We start from the raw sequence: 24,398 nt of genomic DNA, 5'->3' as shown, positions 1-24,398 counted from the left end.
ACAAAGTTATGACAGAAATAATTCTTTCAAACCCTAACTTAGAAAATACCATAAACTTTGAAATAATCATTTTTATGGGTATGCTCCCTGAGTTGTATTAAGATGTTTATTTTCATTTTTGTACAGAGATTTTTAAAAAAAGTAAACCTGATGATGCCCCCCCCCTTTAAAATAATAATATTAATCTTTCCTGTAATCCAGAGTAGGAAGACTGAAGTATTGAGAAGGCTAAAGGATGTTCCCTAAATTGCAAAGAATTTGAGGCTGTGTTTCAATACATGTTGGTCTTCTCTTCCAGTTAGTACAGTCTGCTGACCAATGATTAGCCTGAGCAGATACTAGAAACACAAAATCGTGGCTTATAGAGTAGGAGTATGTCCTAGTCAATCTTGTAGGAAATTAAGCGCTAGAGTGGCTAAAGGACATGTTCAAGATCATAGAACTTGTACGTGGTAGAGACCAGTCTCTATCAGTCTCTGATTTGAAGTCTTGGATGATTTTCAGTATTTTGCCGCAAAGATCAGTAGAGACTTTCCAATTTATTCAAAGTGATTGAACCGAGTCATGTACATATTTACATCTTGATTAGAGGCTATAGATCTAGATAACTAGGTTTTAGAATTTTAGCTTTCTACATTATTGGAGAATTTCTGATCTAATAGGCATCCTGCTAACAAATATGTATTATTTAAAGTGAATCATGTTACAAGTTTAGACTCAAAAGAAAATATTTTTTAAATCGCCTAATAAGCTCACCTCTAAAAATGTATCTTAAAGATAACATTTTAGCAGCTCTTGGTTTTGTAAATCTTCTCAGAAATTTTGGCTGGTAGCATTGAAATTATAGCCTTTAAATCTTGGGCACGTTACCTAACCTCCTGCGTCTTGCTTTCCTTATCTGGAAATTGAAGGCGATCATAGTAGTTACCTCATGGTGCTGTTTTAAGGATTAAATGAATTAATATACATAAAGCAATTAGAACATAAGTGCCCAATAAATGTTTACTATTATTTTGTCGTTATTATTAATGTGTGATCTAAATCCTTATTAACATTTTCTCAATGTAATTAAACATATAAGATCAAAGTAATATACAGATTGAGCATGTATTTTTAGGGGTATTTTATCTGAAAACATTTTAAACTATAAAGGAAACATAGCCCTATTGGTATTTTTCCTTTATAATGCCAATGTTCTTAAAGCACAACATTAGGTTTGTAAAAGGATCTCCATTGCTGTTTGAGTCTCTTTAAAAAAATATTATTTTGTAAGTTTTTTACATAGCTGTAATAATGTTAGAATTTTCTGTCCTGCAGACTGTTTTAAATGATCACTTACTGACTGACTACAATTTCATTTGTAACAGAATTCTAAGAAAAGTCAGTCTCCTTTGGACTCTTGTCTGGATAGGAAACCAAGTCACTGGACCACCAAACAGGACAAAAGGTAGAGAAAACTGTTTGTTTTACATTCTTAACTGAACATCCCACTGCCTCCTTCTACACTGCAGTTTAGAAATGAGACTGAAGAGGTTGAGAGGAGTTTTTGGAGTTTATTCAAAGATATTTGGAGACCACTGCTGGTGTGTTGTGAATCCTAGTTACCCCTAAAGGGTAGGAATTGCAAGGCGCTTCTCAGTTTACCTAAGACAGGGGAGAGGGGTAGGAGGAAGCCACTCAGAGCTTGGTAGGCGTTCCCTGCATCTGGACCACGCTAGGCTGGTGGGTCTAGCTCACTGCTGGGACACCTCCTGGTGGGCAGCCGGTCGGCCTGCTGCTTTGATTTTGGAGAGAAGAGCTGGTTCCTTTGTGTCACCCAGGCTTCTAAAGTTTGCTGGGTCAGAGAGTGTGTGTGTGTGTGTGTGTGTGTGTGTGTGTGTGTGTGTGTGTGTTTCCAGGATGCAGAGTTTGGCTATATTTTCGAATCTGGGGTTATCTTCTATCTTCTCCAAGAGGGCTGCTTAGAGTTTCAAAAGCTCTGCAGAGGAGGCTGATGCAGGACAGTGGCCAGCCAGAGGAGAGTGTAGCCGGGTGAGAGATCCCCGCCACAGAATTAATGATGTCTCTGAGGATCCTACAGTCTCCCATGAGCTTCAATACCTGCCAGGCCCAGAGAGCCTAATGCCAACATCAGTCAAGCTCAGAACTTTTCTGTCCCCTTTCCCTTTGCTTTTACCCCTCCCTTCTACTTCAGCTCTGAGTCAGGAGGTATAGTTAGCGGACTGGGATAGAAAACCATGCTTCTAAAAGCATAGAGGAAAGAAATCGCACTCCACCTCGACATAGTGGGGAAAGGGAAATGGCTGTACCTTTGAATGAAGTTGTTTTTATTATACTGGACTGGCCCTAATTATTTAGTGGAGATTCTTTTTTTATCTGAAAGTTACCAGAAAAGTCATGAAACTTGCCCTGAGTTTTATCCGGGGCAAAAGAAAGAACCAGAGCCGCGAATAAAATTAAATGGACAATTTATATTGTTTCTCATAAAATTCTGCTTGTTGAATGTACTGATTATATATTCATGCCTTATTTAATGATTTCCTTCCTTTTATACATTTAGGTTTGATATATTGAGGTATTGTTAATAATGCCAGACTAGAGAGGTTTCTGTACACTTCTATCATTATATTTTGGATTATTAGACATTTATGTACAGAGGGGGAATATTCATATAAATATTGACAAATTGCTTTTCAAAGGGTTTAACTGTTTTCCACTACCACTGTCTTTGCATGAATGTTTCAGATACAAAGAAGTTTAAAAAAATACTGATTTAAGAACAATATTTGAATTTATAACATCTATGTAAGTGTTGATTATAAAAAGGAAAAAATCCCCACTATTCAACTGTACTGATCAGATGTAAAAAAAACTATTCTGAGGATATCGGTTTTATAGACTGTGGACTCTATAGAATTTCCTCTATGAATTATAAAATACCACTTTATGTGGTAGAAGGCTACACAAAAATTTTTCAATCAGTCATTAATTTTGAAATACATTAAATTTGGAGGTAAAAACATCTAGAATAATTTGACTTTTATTAAGTATTAAAAATCTAATAGCTCTTTCCAGCCGGCGCCAAGCCATGAATTGCCATGATCTCACCAGTCATGAGCTCCTGTGACTATACTTTAAATACACGAAGATATGCAGACAGGGTCAAGGAGCTGAGCCCCACGGTGGGCCCCGTGGGGAGCGGCCAACTCAGGCGGAGAGAGAAGCCGGCTCTCACAGGTTCCTATCGCAGTAATTTTTTTCTTCTCTTTATTATTTTACGCCCAATGCTCACATCTCTAAGGGGTATAGCACGTTTTGCATGTATTTAAACTTCATACAGTTGGTATCACACTGTGTATATTTTACATGGTTTGCTTTCTTTTACTCCACCATGTTTCTGATTTTCATTCATCGCTCCAGTGGTTCTAGTTTATTCATTTTCAGTCTACTGTTTTATACTCACTACATAAATTTACCAGAATTTATGAACTCTCCTTCTGATGAACAGTTTGCTGTTCTTCCAGGTTATTGTCAACACTTCGGTAAAGGCCAAGTGTTGTTGCGTCAGGGCCAGGGTAGCTGGGGAGGGGGTCCGAGTGACATGGGACACTACTTTCCTTTTCCTCAGTTGTAACCCTGAAGGGAGCTGGGATGGGAGGAGGGAACTTTTAACAGTCCATCTCCTTTCTGCTTATAAGTCCTGTATCCAGAAGAGGGCCTGGGACCTAGTAAGCATCATTGAACAAGACAGAGGTTGACGTCTTCAGCATGCCACTTAACTGCAGGTGTGGATTTGGTCTCCCAGGCAGAAGACAGAATCAGTACTACCCTGAGTTGCAGTACTGTCCTTAGTCCCAGGAGGCTCAGACACACCCAGGCCCTTCCCACATGCCACTCAACTGGCTGATTTTTTCCCCCTCTTGCTTTATTGTTAGACACAATGTACAAACACAAAAGAGAAAACAGCAGGGATCCTCTTGGACCTCAAAAAAACAGCAAGGAAGAAAGAGGTTCCAGAAATGTTTTAAAAGTACAAGATATGCCCAGCTGGCGTGGCTCAGCGGTTGAGCATCGACCTAGGATCCAGGAGATCGTGGTTCAATTCCCATTCAGGGCACATGCTCAGGTTGTGGGCTCGATCTCCAGTAGGGGGCATGCAGGAGGCAGCTGATCAATGACTCTCTCATCACTGATGTTTCTATCTCTCTCCCTCTCCCTTCCTCTCTCTGAAATCAATAAAGACATATTTTTAAAAAATAACAGTAAAAGACATATTAGTGCCCAGACCAAGGGTGTGGATGGCAGAGTACAACCCACAGAGCTGGACGAAAGGCTCCTTCCTGCTCCCCAGAGCCAGGCCAACCCCAGGGAGCCCTCCACCGGCAGCCAGTCCACACAGGCAGAATGCCGACCATAGGAAAACTCTGTGCCAGCGGGTCTCCCGCACTCGCAGAGGAGGGCCACATGTGCTCTGTCAGTTACAGTCTGCTCAAGGCCTGTTAAAAGATTCTGTGGGAACACTGACAAGAAAGCACTCAGCTTACTAGACAGGAAAGGATATGACGGGCAGTATAGGTTTGGCTTGGAAAATGAGAAGTTTCCCAGGTAGACTGAGGGACCAAACATAGGGTAAGGACAGTTTGGGGGCTGGAGGACTCCAGATTCAGTGTCATGGAGCATGAAATATCTAAATGGTAATGTGCCACTAAAAGGTTTTTGTCCTTGGAGTCACGCAATCAGGGAGACAGGAGGGGAGCAGGGGCACATGAGATCTTGCAGAAACTCAGAAGGGTGGGGTCAAATAGACAAGTTCTAGCCCTCTGAGCCTTGGTTACTTCATTTGTAAAATAGGGTAGTCTCTCCCTCACGGTGAGAGAATACATGAGTTTAAGGTACCATTAAATATCCAAAAATATAAGAACTGGATTCAGAAATTCTGCTGAATCAAATGTTAGACAGAAATGGCACTAGATCTAAGGTCTTTGAAGCTTCTAAATCCCTAACTTTCTCCCCATCTGTAAAATGTGGCCACCAATACCCACCTCACAGAACTGAGAAGATTAAGTGAAAGAATGCCACCAGCCCGGGCCTGACCTAGAATACCATGTGAGTCCACAGTTGGTCTCCTGTGTGAATTCTTGACTCCCAGTGGCCCATTCTCCCCAACCAGCCAGAGGAATCCTTATAAGTCGTTCCCAGCTTAGAACCCTTTAATAATATCCCTTTGAGCAAAGGGTAAATCCTGAATGCCCTGCCGTGGCATGTTAGGCCCTGCACAGTCAGCTTCTCTCTAGGGGTCCAGTGGGAATGTAATTTAGCAGAACAGTTTGGAGGCTAAAAACCCAGCTTGTGAAGCCACACTGCAGGGTGGGATCCCAGTTCTGTGACACTGGTATTCGTAATAATACACAGATTTGGTTAAGTTGAAAAATGATACGGGTGAAGGACAATCAGATCACTGAGAATTATAATACTTTGCCTTACTGTAAAAAGAGGAACATTGTTTCTTCAAATAGCATCATTTATGTGTCTGATACCAGTTTGCTTTTTCATATAGCAAAAGCTCTCTTAAAGGAAGTCATCATAAAGACAATTATATACAGATAATTTTTAACAACCAACATCTATGAATAGACAAGTTAGAGTATTTTTCCCCCAAAATGACGGGCATGGAGAAAACTTATTATATTATCCTAAACTATTGAGTAAATGTTATGAGAAATAACTGGAACAGCTAGGCTGACCAAATGGTCAGTCCTTGGACCCCACAACTATAAGTCCTCCTACATCTGCAATGAAACTAAGGCTATTGCCTGGATAGTTTGTTCTCTGATAATTCTTGAAACACTGGTTTGGCTCTACCCCCCAGCGGCTTTGTGTGGCAAATTCCAGCTGTCTTTTCATATAATACTGCCTTTAAAAACTGTGAAAATCTCTGTGACTATGAACACTGATTCCACTTTCAAAAGACAAGTTAAGGTTGAGCTGATAACCCAGAGTAGAAAGAACATCACCTGCGGCATCATCTACAAAATTGAAATAATGCAACTTCCTCCCCCACTGGGAAGGAACATCCATCTAAAGAGTTATATGACTGACCCCATTTTGCATCTTAGGACCACTAATATTTCCACTGTGAATTCAATGTATCATCACTGAATTCTGTGGGTCTCAGCAGATGTCATAAGAAGTTCCTACCTGGACCAAGCTATATCCTGTGCGCTGGACCAGTGCGCGAAGGGCTGCTTCCTTCTGGGTGCCGCTCAATCCATCCCCGGATTTGTGATTTGATTCCATTGAGAGTGATTATCAGCAAAAAATCAGGTTAATTAGGGTTGCTCACTGAAACCAAATTTAAGATAAATTAAGTAAATTGCTGTTGCCAAGACCAAACTTGTCCTTTTCATGAAGGACATCTGTAGGAAACATTCTCTGCAAATGAGACATCAAGGTTAGAGCAACTAACAGCCACACACAAACAAGGCCAGTTAAACATCCTCATTAAGGAAGAGCTTTTAAAAATGTTCAATTTCAGTTGAAATTTAGAAGTCAAAAAATGAGTAATATCCTTTCTCCAATTAGAGTGCAGATCAGTAATTCTCAATCCAGTGATCTGAGGATGTCACCAAATGCTCAAACACAAATTATCTCTTGTCAATTAGAAGAATATGCAGAATGGTCCTTGCAGATGTGGGAAGAGGGCACTGTTACTAAATCAGTCGCCTAGTAGAAGGTATCAAAATCCTGAGAGTTTTAGCTTCATCTATCGATTTTGTGTGTTAACTAAGACATTTATCTACCTATCCTCCGAAGACAAATTTCTGAAACAGAGTGCACTGCAGGCAGATATACAGGTGTCATCAGGTACTTCAGGTAATAGAAATGTCACCTGAGTTTTAACAAAACAAGGACAGTGTATCCTTTTGAGAGATGTAGGAAGGGCCTGCTAACATCTGGATCATATACCACACAGACCACTCAGTAGAGGACATGAAGCCCTTCGTAAAAATCTAAGAAATTACGTAAGTTTACATATGTCCATGTTCTTGTACGTAGATATGAATATGCAGTTTCAGCATTTTATGGTCTCTGCTTTTTATTTGGGTCCATGATTTGAACTCCATTCCAAATGTGGTGGTTGTTCCAATTCACAGGTTTACAGGGCAAGGACATGCCATGCTGAGGGCTCCGGGCCATAGTGGTGAGAGGCTCTGAAGTCTCCCATGTGCGTAATCGGGGCGCACCTGCTGGGTTAGAGTGTGAACGACTCAGTGAAGGACCCATGCTGGGTTTTCACTCTGCTTGATGTGCTCTTTCAGCCAACACAGAGAAAGCATGTTTTATGATGGCTTGAATTGAATGCGAACCTAACGTATTTGACGATAGGCCCTTTAAAATTTTTTCTGTCCCATGTATTGAGATTTCCTGTAGTGATTTTGGTTGTCATTGAAAGATTCAGAATGAATGAACCAATAATAATATAGGAAACTGAGCCAAAATCTGGGTGACAAGAAAAGAGTGAAGAACTGAGGTGATCATTTCAGTAAAATGCAGCTTTATGCTTTAAAGTAATATTAAAATAATAGAATAAAACAGTCCCCAAACTAATACACAAGCATCATTTAGAAAGTAATATTTTCAATATCATTTAGAAAATCAAAGGAAAGAAAGAATGAGATTCCAGAGAGAGGGTACCCATTAGCTGTTACAGGGACAGAACAGTTTTATGCTCTTCATATCAGTGTGGCCATTCTTGCCCTTGCCCTTTCTAATGATTCTTGCTTGCTTCTGGCCCAGGTTAATTCCGTTTCCACTCGTTCATTCTCTCTAGGGGCATTTCGTTAGTGCTGTCTGTGTGTCAGCTCCACGCCCTGCCTGTCTTTAGGGTATGTATTGTGTTTTGCCAGCAGTAGGCTAGCCGGCTTAGTTAAGATACCAGTTTCTGTGTCTGTACTTTGTAAAATGCAGAACTTTAAAAAGAAAAAAGTCTTAACTTTGTATTTTGACTAAGACAAATTAGAAAGTATCTTTATGATAGTGGTGATCTGCTATATGTGTAGCAATCCCCACAGGGACATGTTGCTTTATTGACACATTTATAGTGTAAATGCTCTTTCTCTGAACACTACAAGGAGGGAGGAAAACAAGACCTGTTTTCACTTTATGATCCCAACCTGCTGGTGAATACAGTCATAGAAACCTGTACAAAAATGATATATAAATCCTCTTAAAAAACATAAAACTACAAAAAGCATTTTGAAGATTTACAAAGAAAATTAGCCTTTAAGACAAAATCTAACTCTTGCCCTGGTTCCCAAGTGTTACTGAAATTGTTTTCTCATAGGGACACCCTCCAACTCTCCCACAGTGCTGAATTTAATCTGGAAGAGCAGGGAGGCCATAAATGGCCTTGGGGTCCAATGAGGTTAGTCATGAGTGTCTTACAGATGTTTGCAGGCAAAGTCTGTTGCCTTTTGGCCGAGCTGTAGATTTGTTCTTTGCTGAACTTCATCTTTTTCATCAAAAGAGAACAGTTCATGGTGAAACAAGTTTTATTTACAAAACCTATCTTTAGTTTTGGTTAATAATTAGCAAAGGGGATCAAAGATATTTTACATCAGAAAGGCCTTTTGATTACATATAGATTCACTCTGAAATTATTAAGAAAATCTGTATAGCATCTTACTATAATGTCAAGTCTTTGGAAATCAGAACATGGAAATATAATTCAGAATTTGCCATTAGAGAAACTTGATCCTCAGTGTTAATTTCTCAAAAACAACTTGCTCTCCCAATGCTGACCTAATCTAAGGCATGAACTTGAATCCCAGATAAATATTTTTTATGCAGTTCAAACTTTTGTTTAAAAAATTGGTCAATTTGAAACAAAGGTTTTGCAATATGTTATCTAATTTAGCACCTTGTGAATTCTTCAGCTCTTAGGCAACTGTGTTTTGTTTTTTGTTTTTTGGTTTTTTTTAAATATTACAAATGTCCCTTTTTCTCCCCAATGACCCATTCCACCTGCAACTGTGTTTTGAAAGAGTAGTTCCTGATGTAATTTACTGAGGCAAAAGAATTCAAAACCTATACATAGCAGGCATTAAGATCTTTGGAGCTCAAGGAAAGCATCATGAGTATTTATCACTATTCATTCAGAAATTATTTACCGAGTACCCACTATCATCCAAGTATTTTTTAAAACACAGTGTATAACAGAGACCAAAACTAACCCCTCTCCCCCCCAAATCTCAGCTTTATAGTTGTTTTTGGAGTTATATAGTGGTTAAGATAACAAACAAAATAAATTAGTAATATATACAGTGTGCTTAAGATAATTTCTCGGGACAAAAAATAAAGAGTGTAAGAAGAATATGAAGTGTGGGATGGGGATGAGATTTTAGATAGTGTGGTCTAGATGGAGTGAATTTGGGAAGAGCAGTGGGTTAATGAGGGATGTGCTTGGGAGAGAGCATTCCAGGTCGAGGGCCCGGCAAGTGTAGGGGCACGTTGGCTTGTTGGTGGAATAGTGAGAAGGCCCGTGGGAGAGGGTGAAGCTGAGTGAGTGAGAAGCGGGGGTTGGGGTTAGGGAGATAATGGTGGACCAGGCCATGCAGGACCTTCTGCATTGTGATAAGTGCTTTTTGGCTTTTGCTCTGAGGTGTGAAGCCAGACGATTGACAAAATTTTACTTAAGTTTGAACAGAATCACTGTAACTGTTGAGAATGCTTTGAAGGGAGTCAAGTGGCACTGGGACTAAGGTTAGAAAAGGAGGTGAGGCGTACAAACACAGGGCCTGGTCCTGTTCTTATTTAAAATGTTGCTATTTTAAATTAGAGATTTAAAAAAATATTACATTAAAATATCATTTGTCTTGGTTACTGAGTTATGATATTTCACTCCTCTCACTCAAGTTGGCAGGAGGGTCAAGGGAAAAAGCAAGGAGACCAGTTAAAAGCTATTGCAGCATCTAGGCAAGAGAGAATAGTGGTGAGTTTATAGATGAATGTGTTGTGAGAGAAAAAATGAGGAGTCATGATTGACACCCAGATTTTTGGCCTGGGCACCTGGAAGAACAGAGTCATCATTAACTGAGCTTGGGAGCAGCAAGTCTGTGGAAAAAGAACCGGAGCTCAGCTGTAAGCATGTTGATTTTGAGATGCCATTAGGCAGCCATTAGAAGAGAGGTTGAGTGGACAGTTAGATGTATGAGTCTGAATTTTACGGGAGAGTTCCAGACAGGACGTATTGATCTGTAAGCTATTTACATAGAGCTACTTAAGCTGTAAAATTGGATGAGGTCATCTAGGGACTGAGTGTAGAAAATAGGTCCAAAGACTGATCTCAAGGGCACTCCAGCTTTTGGAAGTCAGGGAGACAAGGAGGAACTGGCAAAGGAGAGAGGGATGGGACAGCCAGAAATGTAGGACAAGAGCCAAGTGAGTAAGGTGGAGTGGAAGCTGAGTGAAGAAAGGATTTGGGGAACAATTGAGTGATCAGGTATGCTAATCCCGCCAAGTCATGTAAGATGAAGCCCAAATAGGAACACAGATCCCAGGGATGGACATTCTGGGTTCAAATCCTCTTTGAACCCAGGGAAAGTTTCTTCCCTTCTTGGTGTCGACGTATCCTCAGCTGAAGAGGTAATGGTATTTCTCCCAGGGTCATCATATTACATGAGGAAATATGTTGATGGGCTTTGGAAGATTTCCTGGCATCTAGTAAGTGCTAGGCATAGGTATATAGCGTCCGGCAGGGGTATACAAAACATAAAAAGGAGAAAAGGCAATATAATCACCAAGCACCTCAGTGTCAGTTCAGAGGTTCTGCAGTAAAATATTCCCCAGGCTGGTGGGACGGTACTGTTATCTAGATGAGAGTGGCTGGGACAAGAAAGGGTCAAAGGGATAAGAGCCGGATGGAGAAAGGCTACAGGCAGATTACAGGAAAGGATCCCGGGCACCGCCCCACCCCCGCCAGCATCAGTTTCGTCATTTGTGAATTGGGTAACAAGCAGGCTGTGAGCAACACTGTTGTGAAGATCAAATGAGAAAACACCCACGAAGTGGTCAGTGTAGGTCTAGCACACAGCAAGCATGTCAACATGACTTACTACGGTTACTGCCAAAGATATGTTGGAGGGGACGAGCAGAGTGGAGGGACAGCAAGGTGATTCCAGACAGGCCCGTGGGAGATGACAGCACTTCTCTGTGTAATTTTCTTCCCTCTCTTTCTTCCTTATGTTCATTCTGAAGATGGGGTGAGGCCAGGACTAATGATATGAAAAACCAGGGGGTCTCCTCCAGCTCTGCTGATTTTCATTCATCTGTGAGGAATGTCTCCCCATCCTCTAGGACAGTTTTCTTTTTCTTAGCAAAGGAATATTTTGTTGAAATGTATACTCACCACCATGGTTGCTATATAAAAATGTTCCCCTCTTTTGTTCTTCTGTCTCCATCCCAGGGGATACTCTCTGAGCCTCAGTTTCCATACATATAAAGTTAGAATGATAATAGCGTCCTGGGATAAACTTGTTTCATGTGAGACAGTGACTGGAATGATTTCCTGCATTTACGAGTATGGTTTCACATTTGTGTGAGAGACAGAAGGGTAAAATTTTTAGAATGCAAAGAGATTGAAAGAGTTGACATTTGCAATTACTTTTTTTCCTTTTTAATGCCTTTCTGGCTCTATAGTTGCAACTTTAGTACCTATGTGGTCAAGGAAAAGAAGGGTCTAGAAGTTACTGGGGGTTCAGGATTTCTCCCTTCCTGAAGTGACAGCTCACCTCATCACTTGTTGAGGCTGCTCAATAGAAATTCCCAGGGTTCACTGTTGGGCAAGGTCAGAGCTGCTGTTCCTGACCTTTGACCCTGGTGACCCTCAGATATCAGTGGGTCCTGGCTCAGGGAAGGTGGCAGGGAAACCGAGACAAGGAGAAAGTTGGAAAAGAGAAGCAGGCGTGAGTCTTCTAAAATCTGACATTTTCAAATCTAGACCTGTCAGGGGAACACTATGTGCTGCTTTTTAATTATAACCTTGATCTCTGAAGAGGAAAAGCATTTATTTTGTCCATAAAAATTGGTCCCACATAGAGAATCAAGTTGTGGAAGGGAAATAGGAGGGGATTTTAAGTGATATTTGTTATGCAGATTTGCCTGAAGTTATGGCCACGCTGGCAGATTTTTATGTCCTCGTGGGACCCAAGTTGACAGCTAGGGAAACAGAAAAAGTGGGAAAACAAGTTTTTTGTGTTTTTTTTAAATATCTCTCAACATAGGAAATTGGGCAAGACATGAAACAAAGGTAAAAGAAGTGCATGATGCAAACGCACACTCAATCGAGGAAATAACGGTGGAAAGGCCGAAGCAGAAATGAGAGTCATGAGTAATAGGCAAGACGAACACAAAGAAGCCGAAAGGTAAAGACAGAGAATTGAAGTTAGAAGATCTTGTGGTTGAAATTAAATGAAGTAATTGTCCTCAACTTTTACCATAAGAACAACAAATATTAATTTAGTATCCTGGGTACGTGCCCTGACCAGGAATCAAAGCAGCAACCTTTTGGTGCACAGGACGATGCTCGACCAACTGAACCACACCGGCCAGGCCAGAAAGACTGTTTTCTGACTCCGTAAGCAGAAGAGAGGTATTCTTTGTAAATGAGCTGGGACACATCGGGGCTTGTGCTAGCAATGTGCCCCATACGCTACAAGTTGATGTTTCACCTGCCATTGGGACCTCTCCAAACCAAACCCAGTCTTTCCCAATGTGTGACTGACTGTGCACTGACGTTGCATGATGTAGTCTGGGCATAACTCTTATGCAACACGCATAAAACCAACAAGTGGCTTTATCATGAATTTGAGCCTTCTGGTATCTCCTAGGAATTTTACATGGAGGAATTCCAGATTGTATTGAAATGGTTTGTGGGGGATTTATGGCCAAAGTTATGCATTTGCTTAATTGGTGCTAAGGAAATATTACTTTGCATTACTTGATAAAGAAATATAAAACAGCTCTATTATTCTCTTTGGAAAAACATTTGCAATTGGTCTTAAGCTAATTTTTTTTTTTTTTTTAAAACAACCTATTAGTATGTTTGGGGTTTTTTTTTTTGTTTTTTTAATTGATTTCAGAGAGAGGAAGGAAGAGGGAGAGAGAGAGAGAGAAACATCAATGGTGAGAATCATCAATTGGCTGCCTCCTGCACACCTCCTACTGGGGCTTGAGTCTGCAACCCAAGCATGTGCCCTGACCGGGAATCGAACCGTAACCTCCTGGTTCATAGGTCGAAGCTCAACCAGTGAGCCATACCAGCTGGGCCTTAAGCTTATTTTGAAAGTGAATTAATGTGATAGCTGTTTATTTGGCCATCCATCATGAGCCATAGCAAAATTAATAGGATATATATACACATAACATTCCAAAATGTAGCCATAAAAACATCACACAAAGTCCTAATATGTGGCATCTTATTTTTTCAAAGCAATATATATCAACAAAAAAATAATTAACCAGAATTCCTTTTATGTTACTAAAGTATTAGTAATGAATCATGCATTAATTTGGTCCTGGTCAATTTGGGCCTAATTAAGGCCCCAAATAAAGAAATTAAAGTTGTTCACAGTAGATTTATTTATCTTACTTTAGTTTTTAGAAGGTTCCACAGTTTTAAGGAAAGATGGGCTTGCATTTGAATTTTAGTTCTGCCACCAGGATTTGCACTTTTGTGAGACCCTGTTTTCTATCCTTAGGAAAGAATAGAAAACAGGGTATATTATAAAGTGTTGACAAAGAAATGGCTATTTTTGCAAAGATATATAGGACCAGCCAATACTTTGATTACTGTTTGTTGATGTTTAAATTCATATACTATCCTATTTGGAGCCACTCCAAGTCCTAAATAGAGTAACTTAAAGCAGCAAACCCTAAGATACTGGGGAAATAATAAAAATATTTACAGAGAAAAATAAAAATATGCCAGAGAAAAAATACTATTAGAGCTATTGACTTAGAATTTATTAAAAAAAAAAAAAAAAAAAAAAAGAGCAAGCAAATGTATAATAGACAAACAATTATATTGCAATTTTTGTGTATGTCCTTGTGTATATACTTACATGTATGCGCACACACACACACACACACACACCTGGATTAAATCAGGGCATTATAAACATTCAGGGGGTGAGGAGTCATGTTTTCCCAACTTTTTGTTTTTTAACTAATTCAATATCAGGAATCACACACAATCTCATTTTAAAAGAAAGATACACAAACTCTTGGGAAAGTTAAGCACATTTATCTGGCCCACAGATCGTCATTCTTGCAAAACAATCCTGACAGCTAGAAATCCTTTTAGTTTTGAGGAGTAAGTAATTTTGAGTAGTCAGAATAAAATATACATTTATTATCATTTTAAAAGTCTGTTTAAAATATTGCAGAGTTTATGGTCTAGTAGAAATAACCTCCAGATTTTTTACATGTTCTCATTAAGTGATTATTATAGAGGTACATTTTATCTGCTTCAAAAGACATTTTGCCATTTATTTGCTTCAAATGCCCTTTAAATATCAACAAGTAGCCTTTAAATCCCTGGAATTTAGCTTGACACAGTAAATTACACAAGAAAAGATAGGAGAGAAGAAGCATTAACCTATGCACATCTTGGAAAAGTGGGACTTTGAGATTTAACTGCAAGTGTTGCTAAATTTTAGCAAGTAATATTCACTCTATTAAATCTCTCCTTCCTCTATTTTTATCATGCTCTGAAAAGCAAGTTCACTGTAATCTGCTCAGAGTGTGTTCAGTCTGAGTGAATTCCTTTTACTGTGACTTGCAATACCTTGCTGAGCAGGGCTTTAGCCTCAAAATATTGTACCACTGTTGAGACATACTTCAAACTGCCACTAAAGGATTAAGAACAGTTTTAGTCCAAGTCAGCTGACAACAGATATGAGATGCAGGAGCTATCGAGAAAGAACAGACTCCCTACCTGGCCCCACATTATTATCACCTGTACTTGGGCACCACCCTCCCCACCCCTAAGAGATTCTGATGGACCTGGTCTGGAGTGGGGCCCAGGAAATGGTATGTCATCACCTCCCCAGGTGATAGCATGCAGCTGAGTTTAAAACTGCTGAATTAAGCTTCGGTCTCTGCATGTTAAATGTCAAACAAAATGAAACAACTAAGAGTAGCTGAATTTATTCTACCTGCCGAAAGGATAGGATGGATACATAAAAAATTTTAGTAAATGGAAGAAAACAGCTATAAAAGAAAGGTAGAGACTAGATTACAGGAGAAAGAGGGGATAATTAAAAGATTCTCTAATAGTTTTCTTGTCTAGATTTTCATCTCTAACGAATAAATATTTTCCTAATAGCTAGTATTTAGAAATACCAACCGTGAAATATAAAAAATAAAGTTATGCATCTTTCCTAGATTCTGGCTGAAGTGATTTGTTTTCAGCACAGTCTCCATGAGGACCAACCACTAAGATATGAATGTAAGATTGGATATTACTACTGTAGGCATAAAACGAGGACTTGTTGGGGTTTGTGTCTGACGAGAAAGCAAAAGCTGTGAGGGAGAGAAAGGACAGCGAGTAGAAGGTAAGGGTGGGTTTTAGAAGAGAGAGGAACTGATGTAGGAAGCACACGGGTGAATCAACAGAGACGTGCCTGAGCAAATCTACGAATCCCTCCTGCTGAAGTCCTTAAAGGCCTCTATCCGAAACAAAATCCAACATAGGCTCCTTATGAAGTCTGGATCTTAGCTTTTTTCTGCTTTCTGCATGTACGTATTCTTAAGTGTTGCTCCTCTTATAGTACTAGCCTCCCCCCTCCCCTCACTGCCACACACACCTCTTCCATTACTGGACTTAATCTGAGCTCAGCCAAGGTGTAGAATAATGAAACTTCCCTGCTTACTACCCTACTACCCTCTGGGCGCTGCCTCTCTGCTTTGCACACCACTGCTAGATCAACCTCCCGAAGATGTCCCTTCTAGTAGTCACCTGCTCAAAACCTTCACTGGCCTCATCACTAACTATGAAAAACAGTCCATTCCCTTAGCCTGAAATGCCCTGGCCCTAAGTTATCTCTCAATGCAAGTCTAAAGCTGTTCTATGCTAGAGCCCATCAGGTCTCCCAGACGCACCGGTTACTTCTTAGGTTCCCTTGTTCTTGCTTCCCATTTGCTGCAACCAGAGTTCCCATCCTTCTTTCCACAACCTCCCTGGCTGAGAATTCATGCCTGCTCCATCAGGTTGTGTGTAGTTATGTGGATATACATGATCGATGCACAGGCATACAAATGTGGACACAAATGTTTATACATACACAGAGGCCGCTGTTGGCAGCACATCACACAAGATTCCTCCCTATATACCCCTTCCCTTCTGTAACCAGCTCTGACACCTCACCGGTGGCTCCTTTACAAATCCTCCAGCCTCTGCTCTCAACTTGGATAAGAATATCAGAAGCTCTGAAACAGAGACTCTCATAAGTCACCTGTACTTGATAACACTGAAGATCTGGGAGATGAATACCTATAGTTTTTTAATCCAAACAAGATTTTGGAAAATTTTATTAGCAGATGGAAACTGTGCATGTGTTGGAGGAGGCAATGTGTGATGGGGAGGAAATGGAAAGCCTTAAAATCAGACAACATAAAGGGCTTTCTACTCCCTGAAGGTTATGCTGTAATGGCTGGTTTTATGTGTCAACTTGACTGGGCCACAGAGTGCCCGGACATTTGGCCAAACATTATTCTGAATGTATCTGTGAGAGTGTTTGGGGATGAGATTAACATTTGAATTGGTAGACTGAGTAAAGCAGATTGCTCTCCTTTATGTGGGTAGTCGTCATTTAATCAACTGAAGACCCAGATAGAACAACAATGTTGAGTAAGAAGGAACTCCACATGCCCTGAGACATCACTCCTTTCTGGGCTCTTCTTGGGTCTCAAGGCTGCCATCTTTCAGATAGGAACCACACATTGGCTCTCCTGAGTCTCCAGCTTGCTGACTGAAGATTTTGGTACTTTTCAGCCTCTATAATCATATAAGCCAAGTTCTTATAATAAATCTCTTTTGATAGCTAGTTAGATAGATGTAGATATATTTTAGCGATACTAATACTTAAAGGTGTTAGAACAATGACAATACTAAAAAACATTCATGTATACATGTTAGCCAACTGGAATTCTTAGTTTTGTTTCTCTGGAGCATCCTGGCTAATGGAGATAGACAAATGGTTTTGATGTTGTCATTGTTCTAGTACCGATACGATCAGGCTGTTGTGTTTTCTTCACTTAGTTATGATATCCAGCTCTTCCCACTATGCCTGCCTTTCTTAAAGATACCTGGGAAAGGGAACTGGCAGAGTTTAGAAATTCTAGAATGGCATAGCCTCATGAAAGGAGAACTTCTTTGCATATAGGTTTACTTCTTTATGAATGGTTGACTCTTGTATGTGCCCCCACTGGGGATCGAACCTGCAGCCTTGGTATAAAGGGATGATGCTCTACAAACTGAGCTACCCAGCCAGGGTACCTTTGCATATATATTTAATTTCTGAGATGACTTACAGATTGTTAAAGTGGTAATCACAGCATGTAATTTAGATATTCTTCAATTCCAGTGCAGATGTGTATGCAATAGGCCTGGGACCAATTATTTGTGGACAGACTACAGAGACCTGATGAGCTGTATTTCAGTCATTCTTGGTCTCATGTTATATCTCCTTTGTTTTTCTCATTGAGATTTTCTTTTTGAACTTAGTTGCTGAATCTGGTTTCCACAGACTACTTTGGAAAAATTAAGTTGAAAACTCCATTCTCACCAAGACTCCCAGTCATTAATGGAATATATTTGATCACTGAGTGAAGTTTACTAAGTCTAACTATCAATTAATGTCAACTTTCCATTTTATACCTATCAAAATTACCCAACTTTGTACTCCATATTAATTTTCAGTGTATACCTTATCTCTACAGGCCAGTTTGAAAGATGGCTAGGAGTTAAGAAAAGAAGGGAGAAGGAAGGAACTCTAGGAGACAGAGGTAGAAGTGAAAATATCCTAAGGAACCATACAATGGCATTCCCTGGATGATTCCAATTTGGCAATGCACCTGTGTTAAGTAATTTATATAATGTGGCAGGGACATGGGGGAATTAATACCTAGTAAGTGTGGTGCTCAAATGACTTTAATAATAAATCAAAATTATTTAATAAATTAAGTGAATTATTCCTCAAAGACCAGACAAAAACCTGCCATTCAAATACTTTATATTCTTCTCTGCTTACCCATGGCACTTGCACCCTGGGCCACCTCTTCTCTCCAGCTTCTCTTCACCACCCGCAAAACTTTACTTGTCCTAAGTACCATTCCCACAAGGCTTCACCAGGTTATTCTGCTAAGTGAGTTTAGGTTAAAGTGTTCCTGGGTGCCCCATCACTCACACCCTGCATACCAACTAATTTGTATTTTAACAAGGAGCTTCTGAAAACATACTCTTATTATCCTAGGTGAATAACTCTATTGAGGCTGGCAGAGCTTCTATTTGGGAGCATTTGGGTCTAAATTTAAAGCTCCAAATTAGGTCAGTTTAAATATGGGACTCCCTCAGCATTCAGAGACCTAGCAGCCCAATTATTCTTTCCCTGGGGAAAAGGGTGTGTCCTCCGGGTGGGAGGTGCTTCGACCTCTTCCAACGCTAGCGGGCTTTTGGTGTAAGGCAGCCAAGTCATTCAAGACGGTTACTTTGGCTTTTCGGAGATGCCTTCACTCTGTTCAAGGTGCCTGTGCCTGCACAAATTTCCTCTGTGATCTGGACCTGGCAGGCTCTCAAAGTGACCAGTGGGGTCTCCTTTGACTGAGTCTCTGGCTGTGTCTGTCTGTGAGTCTGGGCATAGCAAAAAGGGTGGGGCTCAGAGTGGAGGGAATATTCTTCTTAACCATGGAGGTCCTGTCAGTGTCTCCCAGAGCTGTGTAATCAGGCTGAGTGAGACATGCGGTACAATGGGAGGTGGCAAAATGGAAAGGGCCTGCCCGAAGGTTGGAGTCCTGCGCTTGGGTTCCCTCCCCAAACAAAAAGTGTCTTTCATCCTTGGGAAAGTCATTTAGCTTTTCTCTGTCCAATAAAGGACCTCAGAGTTTCTTTCTGGTTCTAAGGACTCAGTGCTTCTCATTGTTCCATTTATAGTCTGTTTACAGGGTGGCATGTGCCGGACTGCTGGAGTGCACTCCTGTTTCTACCACTGACTAACTGGGACTCTGGGCAAGTTTCTCCATGTCCCGACGGCTTACTCTCTTTATTGGAAGAATGGTATAACAGTAGTCCTGTTCCATAGGACTCCATAGGATTAAAGAAGTTAATCTATGTGTCTGTCACATGGCAGGAGCTATACAAGGAATGTTAAGAGCCATTATTAATACCATTGTCATCGTCCTCAAAGGGTGCCAATTCTAATGGTTGGTAGTCATAAATGCCTGGATTGTGAGTCACTGTCACAGATCTTCACGAAAGGGGGTTGCTGAGATAAGCATTTATATGTGCCAACAGCTTCCCCCTCCATGGTCTCAGATTCTGATTCCTGACTTCCACTGCAAGTAATCAGAAGCATTATCATTTAAGTATGTCTAATAAGCCAATTTACTTCATGTAGAAGGCCCCAGCTGAAAACATAAGTACTAAACACAACCCTAATAGAAGAGCTGGATAGAATACTAAAGGTGAGTTAATAGAAATGTGCAACAATTGTATTTATACATAATACTCTGCCATTCTTGTAGGAGATACTGTACAATCCTCGCTTCCTTCACTTCTTTCTGTGTTAGTTACAGCATCTGTACTGGTTTAAACCTTTTTAGGGTTGCTTTCTTCTGGGACCTCGTGGGACTGGTTTTCTGCTCACCTTCCATGTGGATCCTTAACGCCTCTCTTCATAGTTTCATCTAACCTCTTAATTTATCATCAGGTTGGTTAATGTCTAGAACAGTAGTTGAAGGTTCCCTACATAATCAGCACTTTGCTACATAAACAGAGCTAGGCTTGCGCACTCTAGGTGAGAGCATCATTCAGTTAACTAGCTTTGTACAATCGGAATGATGAATAGTGAGTTAATTCCCTTGAAGAAACTAGGAAAAATTGAAACTATGAAAAAAGTTGGCATTAAAAAATCTAAATAAATTCTTCTGTATAAAATGCTTTCTAAACCAAAACATTCTATAGAAACAAGGTATTCTAGTAGTTAATTCTGCTACTTAAATCTGATGTTCTTGAAACCAATTGGGCATCCCAAAACAATGATCATTTTTTAACTGCTGGAGGAAGAGAAGATATCATGACATCACTGAAGGTGGCATTTTATAGAATTACAAACCGATTTGCTCACTTAGTCATTTCATCTGGCCAAATCATAATGTCCTGCTTCTCTTTAGCTGGATTACTGACTGAGGCAGAGCATTGTACATAACCTTGTGAGCTAGAGGGAGTTATCTTAATCCTTATTATTGTTTCTTTCTAAACATTATCAGGGACCAAACACTACTGGAATAAGCAAAACCTAAAAAATGTTTTCCATATGGTCATTAATACCTACATATATAAAATTACACATTCGTATCTGTATGAGGGAAAAAAACTTTAGTTTGTATAGCTTTAAAAAATCAAATTAGAGAGCTTAAGATACCTGCATATTTTAGTCAAGACAACCATTTTTTTATATAAGATATTATTTTAATTTTTGCTTTGGGTCCATCAGAAATATTCCACACAAAATTGTTATAAAAAATTCTAAATAGTTTTTAAATGCTGATAACCTAGTGGGACTGGGTTTGAGACATAAGATGATAAACGAGCTTTCCTGATCCAATGAGCAGTAAACCTTTGTTAATAGTGGCCTGGACTGGACGGCACTGGGCCCGGCAGCAGATGGGACTGAGCTTTCTAACGTAGAGTGTCAGTCACTGCAGTGGTGCCCTACCTTTCCCAGGTGCTTTCCTGGGGCCCGGTGGGGTGGGGGAGTTGGGCTGTTAGAATTGCACTTGAGAGGAGCCTGGTTACTGTTTCCATGAGTAAGATAAAATGGTGTTTATCCTCTGTCAATCAATATTGTCTTGTTTGAACTTATTGAGTCATTTAGAGGCGCATAAGGTAATGAAAACCATTGTGCAATAGTACCCAGCATACTACCCAGCTTTTGAGAGATGACAGTATTTTAAATGAATTATTGAAACAGGTTTTTAACATCAACCTGACTGTGGGATGAAATGAACACACAGGGTGACGTGGGTTTCAGTGAAAAGGGAACTGGGCTTTTTCTACGACTTTTCTTGAGCAACATTCTCTAAAGTATACTGTTCTTTTGTTTAGAATAAAAAGAGGGATCGGTTGTCTCTTTCTCTGAATAAGTGGAATAGGGTTACTATTTGTGGGTAATCAAAACTTCATTATTTATGTATAATTTTTATTTATGTATATATTTTTTACTTTTATTAGAAACATTTTGGCAAAGAGGAGCTAACTGGTAGGTTCAGAAAATTTTAGGAAATTTTTCTGGAGGTTGTCACAGATAGGGGAATGGAAAGGGAAAAGAGTTTTGCTCAATTCCTTGTGCGCTAGGAACTGTACTTAACTGTTTTGCTATATCATCTTATTTAATCTTCACTAAATTCTATGGGGCAGATTTTATGCCTGTTTTGTATTTGAGGAATCTGAGATTCAGAGAAGTTAAATATTATGCCCAAGGGCACAGCCTGGGGAGTTTTGGTACAGGCATTCCAAACCAGCTCTGTCGGGAAAAAGTCCAGTGTTTATACTATAACTAATTTGGGACGTCTTTAAGATAGATATGGTCCTGTGTGATGGGAGAGGGCTAGACTGTAAGGTCCCTTTTTAATTGTGATGATTTCAACCCATGTTATGAATGTTGGATGTGAGCTATAAAAATGATTTGTTTTTCTCTATCTGTGTTCTGAGTAAAACCATTTCTGAGAGACATTTATAGGTGTTCCTGGAAGATGTTCTGTTGTAAATTCAGCTTGGGAAACTAAACATTGCCTACTCTCCTGGATCTTTACAATGAATGAACATATTTACACACAGTGTAAACCCCCGGTCATTGTGAGTACAGTACAATTGTGACACGCTTGGCCTCTGGAGTCAGACCACCTGGCTGGGGACCCTGGCTCTGCCACTTCCGAACTGGCTGATGTTGAGCCTGTTAGGTAACTTATTTGAGCCGCGATTTTTTCACTTGTAAAATGTTATAATATTATCTACCTTACATAGCTGTTCTAAAAATAACATGAAATACATGCATGGATAGTGCTGAGACTTGCACTTGGCAATATAGTACTTAATACATGCCTGTCATTGTTACTATTACTCAAAACACTCATGTACAACAAGACCTGTGTAGCCACCATTTCCTCAACTTAGTTGACAATACAGTCACTTTTCACTTTTTTTGAGCCACATTTATTAATACCCACTGAATATAGTATAAGAAATTTATTTGAAACGACACAAAACCAATGTGGTATTAGCCCCGTTGAAAAGAATAACTGAATATTCAGTGCTTTTACATCGTTATGTCACTTTACTTTTGCCGCTAAGGACTATGTTTTTTCTTGCCAACTATCTTCCTCCTGCCCTTATGCTTGATAAATAATAAATTGGAACAGAAAAAAGGGGGGAATTGTCTCAAATGGGCAGTATCGACATGATTCCAGAAAATATGGCTCTTACAAATGAGCCTGTAAGTCATTTGTCTATTGCTCTGTATTTAACAGGGAAGGGCCTCGTGCTTTGACGAATAAGTGACTCACTTTTCTTTGCTGACCTGTTGTATGCATCTCAGCACATACGCGAGAGCATGCTTCAGGCCAGACCACTACATCTTTGCTCCTAAATTATAACTAGAGTTGAATTTTCCATTGTATATTTTTCAAAACACTAATCCTGCACAAATAATGTTCTTCATCTTCTTGGAGATACACACACATCTGAAAAATTTTACAGTAAATAAACTTGTTTAACTTGAAACCCATTCCCCTTGGAACTTCCTTTGGTAATCATGGAACGAAAGTATTTCAACCGGAGTCTTTCAAAGACTTCTGGTAAGAATGGGATGTTTCTGATAAGTGCCCTGATTGATTTATTTTCTTAGATAAAATACCATCATATTCTGGATGTGAATCATCGTTTTTTGGAGTGAACAAAAAGATTATGTGAAAATATATCCACTGCAGTACAATTGCCCAAACCATCCTGAAAGGAAAGATCTAATTTAGCCATCACAAGGTTGAGATTTGACACACTCAAAGCCAACCATTTTCTGATTGTTTTGTTTTGTTTTTTGCTAGAATGAAAAGTGAATAGCTTAGGGCATCCCTTTGGTTAGTACAATAATGGCAGAGGAAATAGCAAGAATTCATCAAGGTGGGTTTTTTTGTTATTTTTTTTGCTAGTGGTACAGGATAAAGGAGCAAAAAAAGAGACAACTGAATATGTGAAGTTTAAATATGATAGGACTTATGACCCATACAGAAAACTCAATCTGCCAATGATGTTAATACTATTTCTCTTTAATACATTTTTGCTTCCCGGAGTCCTAGGACTAGGAGAGGTAGTCAGCTCTCTCTGCTATCTGGCTGTCGCTAAATAAACTTTCAGAAACATTAGCCCCACACTTGAACTCGAAGTGGTAAATCTACATTTTTTTAAGCCTCAGAAAATGATTAAATCAAGGAGTGAAAGATGGCCACCATCTCGTTTTGAGATGATACGATCATTCTAATATTTTCTTTTGTTTTCAGGTTGCTTCATCGTATAAAAACAAACTAGAAAAGAACTCTGAATTAGGTTCTATCACAGAAGAGGGTAAAAGCTGTTTTCACTGCATTTCCACTGATCCACACGGCACAATTTGACAGATTTGAAACAGAAAAAGCAAAACACATGGACCATACCTGAGTGATTTCAGAGATCCCCACCCGGAAAAGGTTTCCTTGATTATGGCGAATTCAACGTGTCAGTCTGGTTATGCTCTAATCATCATATCAAACTCCAAAGGTTCAGTGGCTTTAGGTTTGGTTTACAATTCCTGGGAGTTAAACTTTAACTCACCCTGTCTCTTGCATCCACGCAGCCCTTTGACCAGATAATCAGGTCACTACAGCTCAAATAGAATCTACAAAACTACTGTTGTCGTTTGTTTACAAAATGAAAATGAATTTTACATTAAACACGTTGATGTGAATATTATTTTGAAGCTGTTTTAGTGACATATATTTAAAAAATAGAACTCATGGCAATTTGTTTAACTAAGCTTTTTTTTATGTTAGTTGCTAGTGATTAAGGGAACTTAGGAGAATGTTTTTTTACA

General features: G+C 39.6%; 1 protein-coding gene across 4 annotated transcripts in view; it reads right to left on the bottom strand.

Moving 5' to 3' along the window:
• The window catches only part of A1CF (APOBEC1 complementation factor), a 62,820-nt gene extending 38,739 nt beyond the window's left edge, over positions 1–24,081 (bottom strand). For 2 of the 4 annotated variants that reach the window (XM_081158897.1, XM_081158898.1), the window contains exons 1-2: positions 23,983–24,081; positions 6,199–6,342 (exon numbers count right to left, since the gene is read on the bottom strand). In XM_081158897.1, coding sequence (XP_081015023.1) covers positions 6,199–6,297 — 99 coding nt within the window. In that variant the 5' untranslated portion in view covers positions 6,298–6,342; positions 23,983–24,081. The remainder of the gene's footprint in view (positions 1–6,198; positions 6,343–23,982) is intronic. The other 2 variants (XM_081158899.1, XM_081158900.1) reach the window with 1 other exon arrangement.
• Positions 24,082–24,398: the final 317 nt, after the last annotated feature.

The sequence above is a fragment of the Miniopterus schreibersii genome, assembly GCF_964146895.1.
Source record: "Miniopterus schreibersii genome assembly, chromosome: 14".
In the NCBI taxonomy this organism is placed as follows: Eukaryota; Metazoa; Chordata; class Mammalia; order Chiroptera; family Miniopteridae; genus Miniopterus; species Miniopterus schreibersii.
The sequence above is the reverse complement of the archived record's forward strand: the minus strand, read 5'-3'. Positions and strand labels throughout refer to the sequence as shown.